At 39.4% G+C, this 22,628-nt stretch overlaps 3 protein-coding genes across 5 annotated transcripts; all 3 read right to left on the reverse strand.

Annotated features, from left to right (window-relative positions):
• Positions 1–343: 343 nt before the first annotated feature.
• leng1 (leukocyte receptor cluster (LRC) member 1) lies at positions 344–5,057 on the reverse strand. Of its 2 annotated transcripts, XM_069657063.1 has the most exons (5): positions 4,996–5,057; positions 4,507–4,696; positions 3,954–4,148; positions 2,609–2,931; positions 344–1,956 (listed from the first exon to the last, which is right to left on the reverse strand). In XM_069657063.1, the coding sequence occupies exons 2-5, from the start codon at positions 4,636–4,638 to the stop codon at positions 1,737–1,739; spliced, it is 870 nt and encodes a 289-aa protein (XP_069513164.1). In that variant the 5' UTR covers positions 4,639–4,696; positions 4,996–5,057; the 3' UTR covers positions 344–1,736. The 2 variants fall into 2 exon arrangements, with proteins under 2 accessions (XP_069513164.1, XP_069513163.1); XM_069657062.1 differs by lacking the exon at positions 4,996–5,057 and having other exon boundaries at positions 4,507–4,983.
• An 84-nt stretch (positions 5,058–5,141) lies between these two features.
• tmc4 (transmembrane channel-like 4) lies at positions 5,142–13,122 on the reverse strand. Its single transcript, XM_069656357.1, has 16 exons — positions 13,068–13,122; positions 12,729–12,909; positions 11,315–11,463; positions 11,026–11,175; positions 10,258–10,343; positions 9,050–9,192; positions 8,778–8,925; positions 8,489–8,647; positions 8,235–8,392; positions 7,592–7,718; positions 6,836–6,933; positions 6,535–6,718; positions 6,293–6,423; positions 5,925–6,080; positions 5,691–5,769; positions 5,142–5,598 (listed from the first exon to the last, which is right to left on the reverse strand). Exons 1-16 carry the CDS (start codon positions 13,120–13,122, stop codon positions 5,506–5,508), a joined length of 2,097 nt encoding a protein of 698 aa, XP_069512458.1. The 3' UTR covers positions 5,142–5,505.
• Positions 13,123–15,260: 2,138 nt separating this feature from the next.
• Positions 15,261–22,440, reverse strand: mboat7 (membrane bound O-acyltransferase domain containing 7). Of its 2 annotated transcripts, none has more exons than XM_069657047.1 (9): positions 22,351–22,440; positions 20,832–20,914; positions 19,504–19,633; positions 19,197–19,323; positions 18,929–19,085; positions 18,375–18,570; positions 17,880–18,032; positions 17,557–17,733; positions 15,261–16,648 (listed from the first exon to the last, which is right to left on the reverse strand). In XM_069657047.1, exons 2-9 carry the CDS (start codon positions 20,905–20,907, stop codon positions 16,261–16,263), a joined length of 1,404 nt encoding a protein of 467 aa, XP_069513148.1. In that variant the 5' UTR covers positions 20,908–20,914; positions 22,351–22,440; the 3' UTR covers positions 15,261–16,260. The 2 variants fall into 2 exon arrangements, with proteins under 2 accessions (XP_069513148.1, XP_069513149.1); XM_069657048.1 differs by having other exon boundaries at positions 20,832–20,911; positions 22,351–22,427.
• Between the last annotated feature and the right edge of the window lie 188 nt (positions 22,441–22,628).

Below are 22,628 nucleotides of genomic sequence, written 5' to 3' on the forward strand. Positions count from 1 at the left end.
AAATATAAGTCTTTCTCCCCCCTTTCTCTCTCTCTCTCTGCCAGGGTTGGAGGGTTGTCTGTGTTTTTCTCCTCCGCCAGCCTACGTCAGACACACACGGCGCGCATTGTCATGGTCCAGCTCGATCATCAAATGCTATCCAGAAAAAAGGGGGGAAAAAATCTGAGGTAATATTCCCACAGGGAGCTAATGGTGTGTATGTGGCGCTCAGCGGTGGGTTCATATTGATCTCTAATTGGATTTCTAATCTCTTCAAGTATCACTTCAGTATTCATACGACTGTACTGCTAACGTACTTTATTAAATAATACAAATTACGTATTAACGATAATCACTGGGGGTGGGTATGTTATGAATTTAATGTGACATAAACGCTCATAAGTGCACTATAAAAAAACATTTTCAATCAGAAAACTGAGCAAGCACTTCTACTCAAGTAATGCGTAATTTAAAGTCAGTTTATTTACTACATAATCACCTTTTCAGTGCGAACTAAATGAACATTACTCGGACTGTATTTCTGCTGTGGATAGAAATAAAACTAAAGAAAAACTCGTCTATAACTCAATACAATTAATGAGCGCCACAGACTACAGTTAAACCAAAAGTTTCAACATGAAAATAAATTTATATCACTGAAGAGAGTTGTTTTTATTCCAGACTGGGTATATTTTCACAGCACATATTTGTGTAATAATTTACAGCAATAATAAAAAAGAACTGCCAGTTAATGTTAACAATGTTTGCTTTCCAAGTGCCCCCCGACAGGCAGCAAGTACAAACTGAAACTGAAGAAGCTAAATTAAATTCAGCCATCATTTATTTTTAATTCTATGATGTCACTTTTGTGACATGTCAAAATGTATGAAAGGCTTTCTCTTGTTTTGTGTTCATTTTAAGTAGACCAGACCAGTGTTATGCTTTGTCACAAAAGTACCTTTAAACAATCCAGTTCATCCCTGTCATTGACTATGAAAGCAAACATTCACTGTATGGATCTCACCCAGGGCTGCAGATAGCATTTTGTTTGGCACAGATTAAGCTGCTATTTTTCCAAAAATTATAAATAAATTTGTCTTTTTGTTTGAGCCGTGTCATAAAAATGTGAAAACTTTATATATATGCCACATGTGACATGTTTAATTTATTTGTTTTGAACCCAAACAACAGTCTACAAAAAGAAAGAAGGAAGCTTACAGCTTAAATTGTGAAGCCGGGAACAAAGACTGGTTGGCAATTTTGCTTGAAAAATTATCAATTTTATATCAATCAACTAATTAATCAACTTTACTGTAAGGCTGCCATTCATTTGGTGTGAACCGATTTATTGTCACCTTACAGTCTTGTTGAATTGTTTGCAATAACATAAATGATTCTAACAGCTGTTCACTGAACGTTGTCTTTGCTAACAGCCTGAGCATCAAGCCCCCTGTGAGGCAACCAGCTGACATCATCACGAGGAAATTCTGCAGAGGATGATGTAACTGCAACTGAACCTGACCTCTGACTTTCCGGCAAGAATTACTCTTTTTGTGTGAAAAAAAAGTAATTAACAAAAAGTGAGCAGGTCACAAGTACGTTCCTGTTTTGGCTCGAAATATAGGTTGGCACATCTTTCGTGTTGCCTTCTCCCCTCTGGCCTCTTTACATTTCCTACACTTGAAACGCTGGTCACGATTAATGTCCACTGACCGTCCACCACAGATCACACTGTTCAAACAATCATTACAGATCGTTCATGATTTTAATATTTCATCTCTCCAGCTGTCTCGATCTCGCCTTTGACGCTTTCGGGCGAGTTCGGGGAAGTATGCGCTGTTGTACGGCCTCTCCCTCTCAGTGGTCTCCCTCCCTGGCTCCTTCCCTTTGCCGTTCCTCTGGTCGATCAGGGCCTTGGCTCTCTTTCTTTCTTCAGCCTCCCTCTGTAAACGCTCACCACGGAGCCTTTCTATAGAGCTGGGACAGGCAGGAACAAACAAATGGTATATTCATATCATTCATATCAAACCATGGAACCACAAAGATAGTCAATGACTGAATTGGTGCAAAATCGCAAATATATAGTTCTACATTTTGGGAAACAGACTTTTTTACTTTCTTGCTAAAGGTTACATGACAAGAGTGATACCACACTCACATCACTACAGTAAATATGAAGCTACAGCCAGCAGCTAGTTAGCTTAGCATAAAGTCTGGAAATGGGAGAAAGCAGCGAGCTTGGCTCTATCAGAAGGTCACAAAATCTCTCTCTGGAGCTCAATTATGAAAATGTTATGTTGATTTTTTTTTTCCACACACGATTTTTTGCAGATTTAACCAAACAACGTGTTGGTTGTTACCTTTGTACATTGCCAGGCTAGTTGTTTCTTCTCACTTCCAGTGTTTGTGCTGAACTAAGCTAACGTGCTTGCTTCAGCTACATAATTGGCCGACAGATATGAGACTGCCGTCGATCTTTTTGTCTAACTCTCAGCAAGAAAGTTCATAAACATATTTCCCAAAATGATCATAAAACAGTTCCTTTAAAACATGAGAACTAAACAAAAACAGAAAAGGATGTACACCATGTCTTCTTATTATGTAAGTACAGTAAGTAAGTAAAAATTACCTCTCTCCACTGCTCCTCTTTTCCCCTCTGTCTCTTTTCTCTGAGTTCTTGCTCTTGTGGTGTTTTCTTTCCTTTACAGCCAGTGCTTTCTTCATATCTTTCAATGGATCTAAACTATCCTTCAATCTGCGATCTTTCTTCTCTCTCTCCTCTTCACTTATTCCCTTCCTCTTATCTTTTTCTTTCCGTTCTTCTTTTTCTTTCCGTTCTTTTTCTTTCCTCTCTTCTTTTTCTTTGCCGGTTATCATGTACCACGGGGTGACCTCAGTTCCCGGTTGAGGTCCTAAGGACACCAGCAAGCCAATTGCTCGTTCTTGCTTCTCCTGGAAAAAAAAGGAGAAACCAGCAGTTATTGTAATTTGTTGTGTGAATTAGAGGGGGAAATAATTCACTCACCTTTTGGCTATATCAAATACATTTTGACATTTTCTGAAATTTGGTTATAAACCTGAAGCACTTTAATATTTTGAAAAACAGTTATAAAATCTGATTCAATATACCTACATGACATGAATGATTATGTTAGTATATATAAAGACGTGTTACTGTTGCTCAGAAATGGCCTGCAACAGGTAAAGTGAACCTGGATTTAAAGCTCACTCACAATGGTACAATTACAACAAAACCCATCACTGGTAAACCCAGAGTATTAAAATAAGCACATTTCTAACTATTGCTGATGACTACCTTTCCTCTCACAACCAGTGACTACAACCACAGTTGTTAATTACTGCTTTTAGCCTGCTAATTTAGAAAGTGAATAAACTAGCTTTTTAGCAAGCTAAAAAACATAAATAGTAGTAGGCTACAAAACATTAGCAACAAACATTAAATCAGTTCATTCAGCTTGCTAAAGTACACGCAAAATGCAGCTAGCTAATTGGCGTAACAGATTTTAAATGTACTCATGTAATATTCATGATTTATTTCTCAATGTCCCCTTATTAATACAGAAATTATAACTGTATTTTCCTACTCAAGAAGCTTTATGATAAAGACATGCTGAAATTATGGGTAAGATAGTTAGAAAATGTAGCAAATATTTATAGAGGGGAAGCTTCTGACATGTGCTCAATCTAGCTAGCTAAGCTGTTATATTCACAAAATTGTATAACTAGTGAGGTTTCTTGATGAGAAGTTGCACAGAGTAACCAGTGTTCAACCTTTCAGACAACTGAAACAGCCTTCAATGTGTGATCATAGTGTGCGCAATGTAGCAAACACAGGTGTGTAACAGTGAACGAAATGGTAGAATGGTAGAAATACCAGAAATGGTATGAAACTAATAAAATCAAGAAACAAAATGTACAACAGAGAAGAGTGAAAGAAGTGGTAACACAATCACCTTTTCATCTTTCTTTTCTTTGAGATATTCCTCGTTCCCCTTCTTCTCTGAGGACTCCTCCAGGGGAAATAGATTGAGATGCTCCAGAGCTCCACTTCCTCTACTCCGTCCTTCATCATCATCATCCTCATCCTTAGTCCCTCCTTCTGACTGGAGAGCAGCTCGGGACTTCCTTCTCAGATACTCTGTACGTGCCTGTGGAGAGGGATAGTTGGAAACTAAGTTCAACTATTTTATTGTGTATGAAAACTTGCATAATCAAACATGATTGCTAATACTGAGTGTTAATTCAAGTTGGATGTATAAAGCAAGACTTTAACTTGGGCTATGAACAAAATAGGTTTAATTGACATTTCACATACTCAATTATAATTTGATAAATGAAGCAAAATTATCTGAATATGAGTAAATAATTAGGGAGGTTTACTCAGACTTTCAGATTACACCGAATGAGAAACTTTACAGAAAACAATTGCTACTCATCACTCAGTGGGTATGACTGTAACGTCATCATCACCCCATGATAAACAGTGACAACACCGGCCGGGTTCACCTCTTGCTCTGCACGCTCCACGCGTCGCTTGGCCTCGCGCTCCTCCTCTGCTGCTTGGGCCTCGTCCTTCCGCACGCGCGCGACGTTGTCCTTGTTGCGGACGTGCCAGCTCTTCTTCGGAAGGATGTTCATTGTTGCCTTGGCGACTGTTAAAACTCTCCTAGCTAGCTAAGCGTGAAGCTAGCGTCGACTGAAGTGAGAATGAGCAGTGAGCAAAATCAAACACTTTTTTTTAGTTCCGTAATGTCTTGTAGCAAGAAGAAGCGGGGGAAAGAGTCAGAGTGAATGAAGGAAGACAGAAAAACAGCCTTTTTGCTGGCTACCTTATAGCAAGTAAGCTAACGTTAGTTAAGGTTTGCTACATTCCAACTTGAAGCTAACTAGCGTTACATTTCAATGACACCGCCGCGAGCAGAGGAATATAAAGTGCTCCCTCCTCATCAACTCATCAATTAACATAAAAAACAGGAAGAAATTACTGTCACTAACTTGTTGTCAGAAGAGTTGCTCTTGATGGTGGCTTCTGCAGTAGCCTACAGGAACTAGTAGACACCAACAGGAAGTAAACATTTCACAGTTTTGGCAACACCACACTTGTAACACCAGAGGGGGCTATAATTCATCATTTTATTTGGTAAAAGGAAAAAAAGACATATTGTGCATTTTTTTTATGGACAAACAAAAGTGGTAAAAGTGTATTTACAAAGGCGCTTTTTAATGGCTTTCCGTTATTTATTATAGGCCTACTGATATGTTAGATAGCTTCTAAATGAACATATTTAAATTCCCCTTTTACATGTTTCTATAAAACTAATCTCTGTTTGATCTGAACTACAGCATATTTAACTTAATAATATGGTACATAATTGCCTGCTTAACCCCAGCCATCATTATATGACACATTATTCATGTAGGGAGCATACATTCCTTTTTGATGTCTCATCTTGATGTTTTGTCTTTTGAAGTTCATAAAAAACAAACATGGTCCCTATGATGTGTTCAGTCTCGTACTCCTGCATTGTGACTTGGTATCTGAAGTTTTCGGCTCAGCTGCTCAATCTGCTTTACCAGGAACTTCTTGTCACGGCCCTCCTGTAAGCCAAAGATCCAACAGTGGATGAGTGAAACTTAATGCCTGTCTCTTGCTTAACAGTACACCATGCAGGTTCATGCAAATAACTTACCAGTTTAAGCTGAGCTCTTAGTAGGTTAATACTTTTCCCATAGACAGATGCTAAGGCTAAGAAATAACACATCACCACACTGCCAGAGAGAAAGGAGCCATGAATGCACATTGTTAAATTGACAGTAAAGACCATATCATATGCAAGTAAAATATATGCTGCATTCTATATTAAGGTTGTACAGTTGTTTTTTATCAGAAAATGCCCTTACAGATCGCACTTCAGTTCACTTACCAAATTAATACAAACAAAGGGATGGAGAATGCCTGGGAACCAATGAAGAAGAGAAATTCCTTTATAGTTTCAGAGAGGTCATTGAAAGAGGCTGGAACAATCGACCACATGCTGGGGAAGAAACGGAAAGGGCCGCAACCCATAGAAGGACGGATTCTGGGTGGAAAGAAGAAACACAACAATTTATTAAAACATTTTCTTCCAATGTTCTCACAGTGCCATCACTATTTTTATTCAAACCTAATCCTGCCACTCAGTGTCTCCACTATTACTGCTATTTCACAATAATTATCTGTCACTGCCAGGGGTATGCTAAAAAAAATTCTGTTATGATCGTTACAGGGAAGGAGGCAGCAATCAGCACTCACGCAGCAACACTGTAAACCATGACAACTGTGGCCAGGCCCCCGCCAAACAGGAGCACCACCAGGAAAAAGAAGGTGGATGTGGTGGAACGAAAAGTCTTCAGCGCTGGCCGACAATTATAGAAGAGCGTGATCTGAGGAGCAAAGTGGTAATGGAGGTAAGAGACACAGGGTTAGGGGACTAAACCAAAGCAGAGTGTTGGTGAATAATGATTTTGAATGACTGTGTAAACAAACATCCTCACCCTCTTGCAGTAGAAGAGAATGACAAACTTGATGGTGTTCATGAGGGGCAGCAGAGGGCAAAAAAGAGCTCCGATCCAAACCACAGTCTGACCATAAACCAGCCCGAGCACGTTGGAGGAAACTACAAACTCCTGGCGACCCACCCATTGAGCCAGCTTATTGGACCAGTTGTCCACCACCATCCTGCACACACACACACACACACCAAAATGAAAGTACAACCACACTACTAACTGTACCAAATAATTTGTACAATTACTATTTTATTTAACAGAAAAATTGTTCACACAGTTATTTTACCTGCGTGGAAACTCTACCAGGATGAGCACAGCAATGTTGATGAGGAGGTCAAACAGTGTCAGCTTGTACATCTCCTGTCCTACACGTGTTTCCCAGCACTACATGATGAGACGAACATGAAAAGATGAACATGTGTCGAGGTATAAATGTTGAAAAATATTTTTTCCTCTTTTGTGTTCTTTGATGGTTTCCCCAAATACTTAAATTTAGCTTCTAAATGTATTTCCTAATCAGCATTTTACACACAGGCTATAATGAAACACCATGTTACTACCGTTATGGTTTAGTTTTTCAAAATGTATTTCAAAGCAACTCAGAGGAGTTTTGGCAAACCAAAACTACCAGCGATCTGTTGATGTATACGACTTTCTTCTGCTCATTTTTGCAGGTTATCTAATGCAGTCCTCAGATAATCCTTAAAGGGGGGGTATTATGCTAATTTCAAGCTTCATATTTTATAGCTTACAGCTTAGCATAATTTACAGTTAGAAAAACTCATATTTTTTCTCACACTGCTGCTTTGTGCAGGCCCTCATACAGCCTCTGCCTATAACAACTCAGTCAGCTCTGTCCCTTTAAGAAACCCCGCCCATACAAGCCCACTTTCTTTTGATTGGCCAGCTCTCCGAAGCCTGCTGAGGCTGCACTTTGTGATGTCACAAACAGTGCATCACCAGCTTGGAGACTATTTCAGTCCTGTTTGTGAAGAAAAGCATCTTAAAAAATAATTTACATTCATGTTAGTAGTATAATTACCGGGTAGCGTTCACGGCCGTCTGGGCACCCTTTACAAATGTCACTATTTGTTTTCCCGCTGCACGTGATCTGACTCCACAGGGTGAAGAGGAGGACACCCAGACTCACCATACGAAGGAACACAGCCCTACACATAGAAGACAAATAAGAAATCATTATCGAGTTACTGGGGTTGAAGTGATTAAACACCAATTACAGATGATTTACTTAAACAGAGTTAAAACCTAATAAACACCAGCAGTGTTCTCTCTCATCTCTGGTTAAAACTGCAGCTAAGCAAAAGCAGGATTTTTATCCAACATTTGATTTTTGATTATTTTGTGATAAAAAGGTGTTTCTTTATGATAATAAGGCTTATGAAATACAATACAAAAGGTTTAAGATTAACACACATTTTTTGTTACAGGTCATTGTTTTAAATTCCTTACTCTCACATTAATGATCTGTTGAACCCTCTGATCAATCCCTCCAAATAATGTGCATTTTGGAGGGATACTTGATACTACTTCTCGATAATACAGCTTTACCTTTACTGAGGTGTACTCACATATTGTAGGATTGGTTGTTTTACTTAAGTAAAGGTTTTAAGTTCAAACACAAATATCTTTAATGCAAATGCTAGGCCATAGACACCAATGTTAACCTTGATACTGCCATTATGACAGTAGTGCTGGGGGAATATCGCTCAATAATGGCAATCTGGTCACACAGGAACGGCACCAGGAAGTTTCCTGCGGTAATGGCGACGGAGGGTAGATACTCAAAAAACAAACCCAGGATCCCCTCCTCCTCACTTTTATCCTGTTTGTAAAAAAAAAAAGGTAGCAAAAAAAGTCACCTAAATCTTTCAGAACCAAAACCACGTCAGAAATGTCGCTTTCTTTTTACATCACTTACCTGGCTTAATCCGGTGGCCAAAAAGATGACGTAAAAGGCTGCTCCAATGAGTCCCAATGAAACAAAAATCATAGAAACACGAATAGAGATTAAAAGTATTTTTTGAGATAAAGTCAGAGAGGCTGTTCTTTTCTTCAAGCTCTCCTCCTCCAGGTCCACCTGACAGAAACCGAAGAAGAGATGATGAGGGGTTATCTTAGAATGTAATCTATAGAGAGTGATTATGAAACACATATCTCTTTTTCCTAACTCTTCATCATCATGCTGAATAGGACACATCCCTTCTCACCTGGAGCTGGTAGTGGATGTTTTGCTGCTTCAGTTTCGTAGCTCGGTCTCCCAGGCAGCCGTAGTCCCAGCCAGTGAACACTATCATGCTGTAGTTGCCCACAGTGGTGCCTCCTGTTGCAACAGCAACTCGAGCTGCGGTCCCCATGCTGTTTGTGAGCAGCCAGTCAGGGAGGAGAGACAAGGATGTGGGTCAAGGTTACTGAACTCTCAACGCAGGCCTTTTAAATTCTCGATTATTAATACTGAACCTGTGTTGGTTCTGGGACTCACCGTGCTGTGATGCAAATGAAACAGAAGAAGAAGTAGAAGACGGCAGTGAAGAGGTAGGCCAGCGGGATGTTGTAGGAGAAGCTGCTGTCCGCCAGTGTGTTGCTGTAGTAGCCGTAAAACAAGTATGAATACTCCAAAAAACCCTGAACAAAGAGAAGAGGGTAGTCAGTTATTTTCATTTGTACGGAACATAGTCGTACATGTGGATTCAGAGCTGTAGCTACTACTGATGATTCTCTATCTAGGTAGATTTTACAACCTGTTGCTGCACATCACTTTCGGCTCTGTGAAAAACTGTGGATTTTGATCACTTGCTGACTTTTATTTTGAAATGTAGGCCTCAGCTTCAATCAATCTCATTCTCTAACATTATATTACCTTTTTTTCAACTTTATAGCAATACTCTTTTTTGTTTGCCTTTTTTGTTTGCCTTTTTTGTTGGGTCATAACAAAATGGTCACAGAGCATTGTATAATAAATTTGACATCAATATTGTTTCAAATCAGTAGTTAGATGAGAATATCGATTCCTCTCTCATGTTTGTGCGGAATATATAGAGATGGAGATTCAAAGTTGTTAGCTTAGCTTAGCATAATGAGTGGAAACAGGGGGAACCAGCTAGCCAGGTAGGTAAAAAGGTAACAAAATCCACTTATAAACAACTCTAGACAAACTACCGGTAATCAACAGATATCTAGTCCTAGCTAGTTGCTAGGACACAAGTGGATACTTTAGAAAATCACTGCTCCCCTCCAAAAATAGACCACTCCAAAACCACAACTTGTTTTGTTCTGTTTTGCTTTTTGTTTTATTAAGATTAAACCAACAAGATATACAGTGTTTTATTAGTGAGTCTAGAGGCACTGGAAGGTGGATTTTGTCACCTTTTGACAGAGCCAGGCTAGATGTTTCCAGATTTATGCTAAGCTATGCTAACCAGCTGCGGGCTACCTTACAGACATGAAAGTGGTATCAATTTTCTCATCCATCTCTCGGCGAGAAATTAGACCTTTGTGGGTTTTTAATTTTAAATTATAAATAGTATAGCAACAGGTTTAAGTCAAGGAAGCGACATGTAAGCTCAGTGTGTCTAAATCCTGCCTACAATCTTATTTTGGTTAGATGAAACATATTTATAAAAAGAACTAAAATAAGGTGCAAAGAATCATAATGTTTGATATAAAAAAACATCACTCTATGCTTCTCACCGTTCCTGAAAGTACGTCAAGGAAGTAATTATAGAAGAACTGCAGGCCTTGAGGATTAGGGTCATAATTCGTGCAGTCCTCTGGACCTGGAAAACACCACAAGAGGAAAGCTTTGATCTCTGTATTTATTCTCCGAGATTACAGAATGAATAGGTCATTGTAACAAAGAACAGAGAGAGGGAGAGAGAGGGAGAAGAGTAAAGCTGCAGTGGTGATTAAATGCAGGCCTGTGGCTCACTTGATAGCAGAGGCAGAGGGTCTTAATCCCAACTCTGTCATCTAGATAAGGCTTCTTCAAAAATCAAAGGGTTTTGTTTGATAAAATGAGAAATGCTTCATATGAACACAGTGAGGCACTCAGATGAGAAAATGACTTACTGCAAATATGATAATACTTATTTAAGGTTGGAGAATCAGGATGTGTTATATATCTTATCTCGTATTTTTGGATGAAACGCAACTTATTACATTCTCATTTGGACATCATTCTTTAGAATATGTCTTCTGCACCAGTGACCGTTTCACCATTTTAATTCGGCAGAGAATACCAACGTTACATTTAACCCTATGAACGCCTGAAAGCTGATGCATCAAAATCTGTAAAGGCTTTCTGTTTATATTAATAGGAAAAAAGGCTTTAACATGAGAATGCAGGAAATATAAGGAAATGAAGAACCATGAAAACCTAGAGTTCCACTAACTTACCCTCAAGTGAAAGCAAACTAATATGTTGTGAGATGAGGAACTGTAGCCTGAATGAGTCATTACCAGTGATGTTAACAAGGCTGGTCCCAACACGTCTGAAGACGATGCTGGGGATGAGGACAAATACAGCGATGAGTAAAAAGGAAACAAAATTAAGCACCACCAAGAACCGCAGTAAAAGGAAGTAAGACTGGACGCCCCCTCCGAAGTTCCCTGTGGGGGAAAAGAACCATCATTTTATTAAAACTGCAAAAATGGAATCACATTTATCAACACTTGTTTTTAATGGAAAATAAGTCTCCTCTAACAAAGCCCCTTTTTGTTCACCTCACAATAGCAGGTAAAGGTTTACCTCCAATCTTTTGCAGAGACTTGTTCCACAGAGCAAACATGTAGAGAAATCCTCGGGCATTCTCTTTGAGTTTATGCAGATATTTGGCCTTTTTGATTCTCCAGGACTCCTTCCTGGAAACCACAGGTACCCTCATCTGCTGCACCTGCCTGTAATGGACAAGTTACACTTTAATGACTGAACAGACAATTAAAAGTAAGAAATTATTTTGTAGTAATTCTCAAAAGTAATATGTAGTGTGTAATGGGTTCTAAATATAGGTAAAATGAAATGACGCCTGGGAGTGTCAAGAGTCAGGTCAGAAAAAAAGGAGAAAATTGTGAGAGAAAAAAAGAGAAACATGGAGAATAAAGTTTTTAAAAATAAATGAAGAGCAAATGATTTACTTTAGCTCATATGGGGCTTGTTTTAAGAACAGATTAATATCTTAATTATACAAATACTTGTATTTGTATGTGTGTGGAATTATTGTGTATTTATGTTTGAATATTTCTAACAAATTTGAGTAAATTGTAAATGTTTGTATTATGTTTTTGTTTTTTTAGAAATACTCTTTGTTTGTTTGTTAAGATAAGCTAACATTAGCCACTATTAGCTACTGTTCATTCAAGACCCAGTCAGGCTGCAGCAACATGATTTTAGTCAACTCAAAGTGGGTGTTTTTTATCACTTGTTGAAGGGTTAATAAGAGTTAATTCATATTATAAGTCATACTTATATTACCATCATTATAGTTGCTAATGGTAATAATTGACCTGTTGACTTCAATCTGTTGCTACTATGCTGTTCTTGCTAATATTACACATTTGTACCATTATTATTGACAGTGTAACCATAAGTCTGTATTATCTGTTGTTGTGGTAACAAGAACATATGTTGTTGTTGTTGCTCTGTTTGTTTGTCTCTATCCTGCACCTTCCTTTATCCCGCTTTTCGGCCCAGTCGAGGCAGACAGCTGCTCAACATGAGCCTGGTTCTGCTCGAGGTTTCTGCCTGTTAAAATGACATTTTTCCCTGCTGCTGTTGCCAAATTTTTAACAACATAACTTATCGGACTGGTAAATGGACTGCACTTAAGTAGCACTTTTCTAGTCTTCAGACCACACACAACACTATTACACTACATGTCACACACTGATGGCAAATGCCAATCTCCGATCATATTTGTGCCCATTCATACCCGACGGCTATTTCTCCTGGAGCAATTTGGGGTCCAGTGTCTTGTCCAAGGTCTTCCCGATTTAGAGACGAACGACTCTACCACTGAGCCACAGCTGCCCCCCTTATTATTATATAAGTATGTTGTGTAGTTTCATATCTAGAAGCTTAGTATGTTAGCTTACATGCCTGGGAGGGACCATTAACTGAGAACATCTTAAATAAATACTCCATCAAACAGAGGAAGGTTTCATACCGCACAGCTCTTTTCAGTGCCATGGGCAGAGGAGTGCTCCTGAGGTCCTGGGGCTGTCTACTGCCGTCCTCTGCATCCTCGCCTGCCGGGGTCGAGCTCCAGTTGAACTGAGGGTAATTCTGACTGGACACTCGAGCCCGCCGTAAACGTAGTGACTGCTGGTCCCCCGCGTAAAAAGTCTCTGTAAATTGGTGAGGGAACGACACAAAAATGATTAAGCAATGAGTGTCAAGACAACAATTTAGTCAGATTAATACAGACTAAAAGATGTTTCCATTTAAACAGAGGCATTATTTTTTATGTTAAATTAAATATGATACGAGGTAAGAACTGACACACCTTCATCATAGTCATACGGCCTCCTTGAGTCAGGTCCCTGTGGTTCACTGTCCATTTCTCTGCTGCAGTTTAACACAACAAGCTTTAAAGACGTTCCTCTGTAAACACATCCACGACTTCACCAGCAGCAAATTCAGAATAAAACAAAAGCTGAACGAGCTCTTCATGAGGAAACACAACTGATCCAGGAATCTCTTCCTTGTTGTCTTCTCTTATGGACTTTAATCCCTTTGCAAATGACCACACAGGTACTTCCTTGTATGACTTAACCCATTATTTACAAGGAGATGGTTACCATTCATTTACAGACTGCATGGTTTAATTCAAAGCTGGAGAATAAAGAAGCAAGAGAACAGGTTAAGCTTGAGTAATTTGAGTTATTGAGGGGAGGTGTCTTTGTGTGCAGTGAAAACTTAAAGAATTATTTTAGTGAATTTTAATTGGAGGCAGTGAGAGAAACAAATTAAGTACACATTATAAATGTTATTATGAATTAACAAGCAAAAAAAAATGTTTCATATATCACAAAGGTGTTTTAATCTACATAAATGTTCCCAGCTCACCTGAAATGTAACCCTACTGGGAGGTAACTGCAGGTGTGTTTGTGCTCACTGATGCTTGCGAGTTAATGATTTCCTCTCTGAATAAAAGCTTCATCTTTATGACTCACACAAGGTAACTTTATAACATAATAATTGAATAATAATTGGAAGATAATCATATCAAGACGAGTTTTAAAAAAAAATGAAAGACATGTGAGCAACATTGGTGAAATGCTGAATATGTATTCCAACACCGTTACAGAGCAGGGAGAGTTACAGTCGATGCTTTATGTGAAGCTGAACACAAAACAGACAAAAGCCTGGAACATAAATAGTCTGTGGACGAGAAGTAAACAGAGGACTGAAATCATCATATTCATCACTGTGCAATAACAAAAACAGAGAGAAACAAAGGGTTGTGTTTTGGCAGAGAGACGGTGAACAAGAAATCTGTTTCCAATTCAAATTATATTGATAACAGGGAGGGAAAGAGTTTCAGTTCTGCTTTCAGGTGTGTTCATATAAAACAGAGATGCAGCAGTTATCACAGTTTGACAGAGAAGTGACAGAACTCTTGACATGATTGACAGCTAATAAACGGTTTGCTGTGGTTAGGGCTGGGCGATAAATTAATACTGTCTTTTATTAACTTTTAACCTGACATAAAGTTCCAGAAATTCTGCTGTCCAAATAAGTCTCAGAGTAAGTCTAAATAAAAAAATAACCACCTTTTGTTTACACATATGATAAGTCACATAACATTGTGACTGCTCTTAACGCCAGTTTGATTACTTCCACCAAGGAAATTATGTCTTTGGTTCTGTTTATTATCAGCGAGATTAAACTACAAGGGTTACATAATACTACATTGAATTTGTGATGATGATTTTTTCACCACATCGCCCAGCCCTCGCTGTGCTGTTATTCATGACTAACATTGGCAGCTTTTACTTTTGATGTGAAACTTTTTTGTTATCAAATGTTTGGTCCCAACCCTGAATGGTCCACGATGGCAGTACAAGCAGACATTTTGGCAGTGAGCGGACTGTACCCATTTTTCACATGGCACTCTCTGAACTGGATACAACACTGCAACAGAGATAACAGTGTACATGTTCCTGATATGAGCTGAACAGCTTTCATTTACAGGTCAGAACGATAATAAGGGAAAAAACTCAAACACATTTTAGATTTACAGAGCAAGTCAAAGGAAAAAAATGTCGGTATATTGCTGAAAAAGCTTGAGGTAACTAAAAACAAAATCTTAAACATGTAAAGAATGTAAACAGGAAGCTTTAAAAATGTAATCTGAAACTTGTTTTGCTCCTTTGAACTTAAAGCAGGCAGAATTTCCCAGTGTCACAAAGCTTGTGTTAATGCTGCAAGTGAAATAACGTCTGCTGATAACAGGAGTAAAATCGTCATTCTGTTTAGACCATTGATTGTGGTAAAAACAATCAATGTGCAGACTTAAAGGGCCCTATTTTAGCTATGCAATCAGTTTTCTATTACTTTTTGATTCACGTTGGTAAAGTTTGTTTCGTTTAAAAAATGGTATATATATTTTAATGTAATTATTTTTCAGAGCCTCTCCTTCCTCCTGAAACGAACAAGCCGTTTTGCCATTCAAAGGTTAGACCTTAGCCACGATTGGCTGACGGTATTTGGAGTGACCTCCACGTGTGCGATCCCACGTGGGGGAGCGGCCGCACTGCACTGTCACTACAAAGCTGTAGAAAACATGGCTGCTCTAGGATCAGTTATTCGGCCTAACATGTACGAGCCAGAATCACCAGGCGGTATTGGAATGGTGAGTTGAAATCTTGACAACGACTTGACTACAAGCTAGTGCAAGAAGGCAGCCTGAGGTGACGGTGAATGACGATTGGTCGATTTCAGCGAAACAGGATTCTACATAGAAACCTGCAGCTGTTCTGAACGGTCCATGTCAGAGGCGACCTTTTTAAAAATGTGACTCTGGAAAAACTGAATTATGCAATTTTCACTTTTTCATTGTGAACAATAAATGTGAAACCCATGCAAAATATGAGAATATCCATTTACAAGACATGGCCCCTTTAAGATGCAAAACAGAAGCAGAATAATTTTGTTTCTTTATATTGATAAACTGGAAAACATAACATTATCTGAGTTCTGTTGGAATGTTTTGTTGCTAATGGACAATCACCCTATTTAATCGCCCCTCGCCCTGCTGCCTGATTCTAACACAGCATCGTGACATTTCATCACCTCATTTTGACCTGAAACACAGTTTTCTTATTATTCTACTTGGAATGATATCATGGGATAAAAGTATACACACTGTACAGGCAGACAAGAGATGAGGGGAGTTCAATCACTATTTACATCCCAGTTTCCCATTCACACTATAAAAGTGACATTCATTGAGCGCAAACATTCCTCTCCCAGTGTTCACAGTACTTGTGAGTTTATGTACATGTATACGAAATGTCGACCTGTCCTGGATTTTCCTGTCACGCTTTTGTCTAATTTAATGTTATTTTAATTAAATCCAGTTTAACTTTTTCAAATAAGAGATCATGTGTGACACGTGTTGGTGCGATCAGTGTTGGAAGTTGTCTTGATGTCCTCTTTATAAAAAGTATCCCACCGTTTCTTTTCTGTACCATTCAGTCCGTCTTTTCTCCAGTTTTCTCTTTTTTCTCTCCCTCCTTTTCCCCTCTCCTCCCTTCCCCTCTCCCTCCCTTTAAGACCTTGCCGAGGATAATACAGCAAACAGCGATAACGTGCATGACGAAGTAGATGGAATTCCAGTAGTTGATGGTGTCAGAGGCCTTCAGCAGCACGAATCCCATGCACATGAAGTCGTACGCCCGCATCTTCAGGAACCAGTGCACCCAGTCGAAGATGTTCTGTCCACGGGGGCCCAGTTTGGAGCGGACAGACGACTCCATGGCGGACTCAGCAGCGATGCACAGAGGGATGGTGAGGAAGGAGAGGTAGTATCCGGCGTGTAGTCCGTGCCAGTAGGCGCTGATGAACATGGTCCAGCCCGCCCTGAGAGTTAAAAACAAGAGAGAAGCTGAAGTCATTCACACTGTCCTGGTTTCTTTGTTTCTGGCTATAAAGCTGATGGTTTGTGTGCAGAAGTTAAAAAGGGCAGTTTTATATGAGCCATGCAAAATAATAACATAATAATAATAACAAGACCGTATATAGCTTATTGCTTTTTAGCCATACGCTTTCATTGTTTCACTGTTGTGCCAACACTATTAAAAACCTAAAGCTGAGGCCAACTGTTGCACTGTGTGTGATATTCCTCCATTACCACAAACACTGGCGCTGTAGTCCATGTTTAATAGCTTGCACTTACATCCTCCTGATGTCGTAAATACTCCGCAGAACACCAAATCAATGGCTGAAAACGGTCCAAAAGATGGACTTTTGACTCCTATTTGCAGTTAGGAGCAGCTGTTTGCCAAAAAGCTACATGGCTCCATTGTTTTTCAGCATTTTCTTTTTAAAATAATCATCCACATGTGATCTACCTGTTTTTAAATATTTGCATATCCAGTAGGAATGAGTTCCACAGAAAGGGGAACTAGTAAAGTGTTTACATATGCAGAGGCTACAGTCCTCGACGCACTGATCGCAGGTTCAACTCCCGGCCTGCCGATCCGTTTGGTGCATGTCAACCCCCACTCTCTACTCCCCACATTTCCTGTCTCACTTCATCTGTCCTGTCTAATAAAAAAGGCAAAAAAGCCCAAAAAATAATCTTTAAAAAAAAGTAAATAACTTACTAATAAAACATCCCCAAACTCATTCTTTAAGATTTAATTTTACTTTACTTTATTGGCAAACTAAAGAGGTAAGAAGTAACTACTCATTTTGTTTTGACTTAAAGGGCCAGTTCACACCAGATTTGTGGATTAGTGAAGTAACCACAGCACACAAAGCCTTACCTGAGAGTGTAGGCTTTGAAGGGGGAATTGGGGTAGATGTAGTGATGCAGCCACCACTGCACTGTCATGTTCCAGTAACGCATGCCGTGCCGGACCTTCACGCAGAAGTCAGTGTTGTAGCAGTCGATGTTCTGGATGGTTTTGAAGTCATATTTCTCTTCAGTGGAGGGATCGGGACTGTCCACATGGAGAGAAAATTTAAAAAAGGAAAACAAACTGGCAGGAATACTAATTTCACACCTGTACCACGCAGACTGAGATGTCAGTGAGTAATCACTGTTGCATCCTCTGTAAATATCCTTGTTAGCCCTGTGATAATGTACCTGTAGTTAACAGTGGGTCCTCCTCCAGGTTTGGACAGAGCTTTCTCTGGATAGCAGCCCAGACCTGCACTGATACAACCCGCCTCAGCTCCACACCACGCTGCATAGAAACGCATCCGAAACACGAAGAAGACTGCGATCATGTAGAAGAACCTGGTGAGAGAGAGAAAGTGTATTATTCATCTTTAATTCACCAAACAACAGCAGTTAGTTAAGTACAGCTGGCCCTCCATAGTCTGTACTTAAAGCTAAAGGCACCTTTTTCAGAGCTGAAAGGAATCTTTTTTTATCTTTATATTTATTTTAAAATTAGAGCCACATTGTACATCAGTATACTAGGGATTACATTAGCAGATTTTAGGAAATATTCTGAAATAGTAAACCATAAATAATCAAATCAAAATGCTGAGTTTGATTTTGCTTGAAAAATGTCCGATGACATTTTCACTGTTATTAAAAGAAAGCATCAGGGCTGTATTGAATCGTAAAAGGTACCTAAAGAAAAAGTTTTCATCCAGGAATTCGTCTGTGCGAACGTAGGTCAGAGGAAACACGGAGTTGACGGCCAGGAACAGAGCGCCGTAGACAGGGACCAGCTTCAAACGCTGGAGGCACGGTTCCCAGCTGGGCAGGGCCTGCGGGCTCGGCTGCCTCAGCCAGTCGGCGTACGTTTGAAAGCGAAAGAACGGACCTTAAGGAACACGGAGGGATGAGATAAAGGAATGAAGGCAGTGTTGAGACGACGGTGATTGACAAAAATGGAGAAATGGGGAAAATGCAAGACACAAAGGGGACCAGTAGAGGGCAGTGTGGTGCAATAAAAGAGACGGTTGTATAGGAGAGGGGAGTAAGAAAGCAAAAATAGAGACATATGAAAACCAGAAGTGATAATACTGAAAACAATATGGACTCACACAATATTGGACAAGTAGCGGCGAGCGAGACAAAGAGAGACAACAGTTAAAATTCATGCAAAAGCAAATGAGCATCACACACATGAATATAAACGGCACATATTCTGAGAGGAGTCTGACTTTCCATGGACTTACCGGTCATGATACCGACATAACAGTAGCTATAGGACAGAATATCCAAGAGAGACGGCTCCTGAGACAGTCCAACGACGACAGGAGACTTGGCAAAAGAGCTCACTTCCTTTTTCTTCTCTATGTGGAAGCTGTGCACCTCGTTCGCCAGACTCACCATCTGCAGTAAAAAGAAAAAACATGAGTCACATATAAACATAGATGCATATAAAATGTTAAAACGCTGTGTTTTGCCGCAATAGTAGGTCTACACCGTGTAGGTTTCTGTTACCTTAAGAGTGAGAAGAAGCTGGACGGCATTGGCAAAAGGTGTGGGCGATGGCAGCCCGAACCAAGTGACCATCCGGAAGAAGAAGAGGTAGACGAAGGTCCAGGTGAGACTCAGTGCTGGTGCATACCTGGTGGAAAGAGACAAATGTTTTAATGAAGGTTAAGACAACAATTATTTCTCATTCAAGATGCTTAAATGTCAGGTAACAGGAAAGACACCTTTTTTACTGCACTTTACTTTTAAATAAATTACTGTCCTTGAGATATAGTTGCTTGATTAAATAAATGAAAAACAGTTCATCTCTCACCGCCAGCTGCTCTTTACAATAATCCATGTTCCAATCACGGTCACCAGAGAGTGTAGTGTGTGGATGTTACAGGTGGCGATGGTGATGGAGAGGCCCAGGAGAAGAGCTGCCCCCTGCTTCACAGGAGGACCTGAAGTGAAAGAGAAAAAATACAGTTTCAGCCACCAAAAATCTACATTTTCTCACAAGCTTGCAGTAAGTGAAAAGGTATAAAAGGGGAACTCTACCTATTTTACATATTTAAGTCTGTTAACAGGTCTTGAAAAGCTCTACTGGCAATGCACAGTGCAAAAAAGCTGAGTGACATTTTCTGTGTCCCAAAATAAAGCCAAGAAATTGCCTTAAGTGATGTCACTCGAGCTAGCTTTGGTTGAATAATAGACAATTTTGATGATAAAATGTCTGTCATGAGTTTAACAATGTTATATGATTGTAATGCAAACTCAGCGGGGGCACCCTTTTAAGACAATCTGTGTTGATGTCATTGACAGGATATGCTTTCAGTGTCAGTGAATTAAAATAGAAACATGGTGTGAAAACATCACTTCCAGCTGAGCTGTACTCTTGAATTAAAAGATGTGTCGACCAGCACAAGTGCCACGCAATTACAACATTTTTCAAAAGAACACAGTATGAAGAGAAATATTTGTAAGTCACATAGAATGTGTTTACACTGCATACAGAGGTCCTCCAGTCCTCCCTTACACACTGAATGTAAGAGTATGTTTTCAAAACAAAAAAGCAGGCTCAAAGAGGACAGGCAGAGCAAGTATATGAGATATAAAACAAAAGGACAAATGTTTAAAACAACATATACACTGCAGACTGAGGCTGTGAATTACACTGACAGGCTGTGCATTCGGTTAAGAAGCAAAAACGACTTGACAAAAGAAAAGATTAATTAAAGTCATCTTTAATCGTTCATGGTCTCCCCTAACACCGGATTAAACATCACTTATCCTTGAGAGGTTATAGAGCAGAAACTGCTAAGCAGATTTACACTTTCTTCATCCCGGCAAAGAAAAAGAGGCTTTTCTATAAAGAAACTGTCTGGAATTCTAGTTGACACATTTTAGGATAAGTAATATGATCACAAGCATTCAGAGGAGGATTTAAGCTGATGATGAATAACCCTCCTCTTTATTTAAAATTATTTTAAAGGGATATTGTTTTGTGCTTAGTATTTGACCCATCATCTCTGTGTGAACAAAAATAAATTGAGGAAAAATATTGAAAACATATTTAACATGGTGAGTAACAGAAACAGTGAGGTTTGACCAACATCATTGGCCAAAAGAACAAAAGTGTAACCTGACCAAAATACTCACTGAGGTAACGGAAGAGGAATCCAACAGGGATGGAAGCAGCAAGGACTCCCAAGTACACCAGCTCATCTGGAGACATCGCTCTGCTGAAACAGAATCACAGATCACTCAATCCAGGTACTCAACACAATCAACCCAAATAAGGGATGCACAATATTATCAGCACGTTATTGGTATCTGCAGATTATGGCTTGAAAATGATATATTGGCGTCTGCAATTTTCTGCCAATATTTTCCGGCACTAAAACGCTTTGCCTAAATGCTCGATGATTCCCTAAAAAAGCTTAATGCTATGACATTAACTCGGCATGAGTGTGTGCGCGCACTGCACGCACCACGCCTCTTCCGTCAAGCATGAAGAAGGGTGCAATTTGTCTGCAGTATGGCAGTTTTTCAAAGTTACCGAAACAGACAGCAAGGTTGCTTTTTGCAATGGTTGCTCAGCATCGATCTTGCGAGGAGGGGCCCAATATCATTCATTCAACACTACAACCGAATTGCCCATCTCAAGAATAGAATACAATAAGAGTAAGCATGATATCCGTTCCACTCCAGTGGAAGCTTGGTGTTCTCTGCAAAACAGGTGTCTTATATATCAGTATGGCAAGATATCGGCAAAAAGGGTTGGAAAATATCGGCATATCGGATAAAAAATCCAATATCTTACATCCCTAATCCAAATGCCTTGCAACAAATCCTACTTGGTGAAGATGACCTTTTTTTTTTTAAATGCTGAGGAAAAAAATCAGAGACATATTTATTGAATCCTATGTAAATTTGGGGGAGTTGTTAGTCAGAGCTCAACTAACTTTTGCTCAGAGAAAGTAGTAAAACATAAAAGTTTAAACAAAGGGGGTTGCATATTTAACTAAAAATAATGTTGCCTTTAGAGTCATGTGTTGTTATGCGGACCTGTTTTAAAGCAACCATTTCTAATTCATTCATTTGAAAGTAGTTCTAATTTTCTCTCGGCATTTCCTTTCTTGGCCAACTGAACCAATTTCCTCTTTGGTGTTAGCAAGAGCATATTGAGACGTTGTTGCAACACGTTATTTAGAACATCAAGAGGTGGTAGGAAATGGACACGTATGCTAATATTCATTTAAAGGAATAACATGGGAGAACTTAAGTCTGTAGTCTGTAACTGAATGTCATAGGAGGCACCTTTGTTTGTGACAGTACAGTAAAAAGCAGACAAAAACCTGTTTTACATCCCAAAGTTGCATTCAAAACCTAATTCCCGTTGACTAAATTTAAGTGGCAACGTTAGCCAAGAGCAACCCAATCGTTCAACTGAATTTTGCCAAGACAGATATGTTTAAGTAGTTTAAAGCAGCATGAAAGCTTATACAGCATAGTTTGTATAAAAAAACGTAAGGCTTAAACAGCCAATCATGTGTATTTATCGCCATCAGTCACAGAAAACGTTAGCATTGTCCACACTAACCACACATTAGCTTAGCAGCTAAGACAGATATTAACCGTTACACAAAGTGTTAGTTGAAAGCTTCAGTTTACTTACATTTATAACGTTATATTCTCCACGGTTAAGTTAGTCCGGTCTCTAGCAGAGCCCTGCACACCCGGGTACAGTCACACTCACACAGCTGGCATCATGGCTAGCACAAAATACTTCAACTTCCTGGTAGATGACGACGTAGGGCGCCGCCTTGTGGAGTTGGACTGCACAATTACAAATGTAGGGGTGTGGGCTGTACCATTTTGACTCGAGGGATGACAACTACATACAGATTCATAGTTTGAGTTTCATAAACTCCACTTTAAACCAAAATCGCTTTC

The sequence above is a fragment of the Semicossyphus pulcher genome, unplaced genomic scaffold, assembly GCF_022749685.1.
Source record: "Semicossyphus pulcher isolate SPU_LCO1_2020_fin unplaced genomic scaffold, fSemPul1.0.p SCAF_9, whole genome shotgun sequence".
Taxonomy (NCBI): Eukaryota; Metazoa; Chordata; class Actinopteri; order Labriformes; family Labridae; genus Semicossyphus; species Semicossyphus pulcher.

Excerpts from the sequence above, each read along its gene's own strand:
- leng1 (XM_069657063.1), bottom strand. The coding sequence starts at position 4,638 with ATGAACATCCTTCCGAAGAAGAGCTGGCACGTCCGCAACAAGGACAAC. Across the intron at positions 2,932-3,953 it reads AAGAAAAGAAAGATGAAAAG|GAGAAGCAAGAACGAGCAAT; the intron begins GTGATTGTGTTA and ends TTTTTTTTCCAG. Across the intron at positions 1,957-2,608 it reads AAGAGGAGCAGTGGAGAGAG|CTCTATAGAAAGGCTCCGTG; the intron begins GTAATTTTTACT and ends TGCCTGTCCCAG.
- tmc4 (XM_069656357.1), bottom strand. The coding sequence starts at position 13,122 with ATGGACAGTGAACCACAGGGACCTGACTCAAGGAGGCCGTATGACTAT. Across the intron at positions 8,648-8,777 it reads ACATCCACTACCAGCTCCAG|GTGGACCTGGAGGAGGAGAG; the intron begins GTGAGAAGGGAT and ends GGTTTCTGTCAG. Across the intron at positions 6,934-7,591 it reads ACGGCCGTGAACGCTACCCG|TGCTGGGAAACACGTGTAGG; the intron begins GTAATTATACTA and ends CTCATCATGTAG.
- mboat7 (XM_069657047.1), bottom strand. The coding sequence starts at position 20,907 with ATGTCTCCAGATGAGCTGGTGTACTTGGGAGTCCTTGCTGCTTCCATC. Across the intron at positions 18,571-18,928 it reads TTATGTCGGTATCATGACCG|GTCCGTTCTTTCGCTTTCAA; the intron begins GTAAGTCCATGG and ends GTGTTCCTTAAG. Across the intron at positions 18,033-18,374 it reads GATGAAAACTTTTTCTTTAG|GTTCTTCTACATGATCGCAG; the intron begins GTACCTTTTACG and ends CTCTCTCACCAG.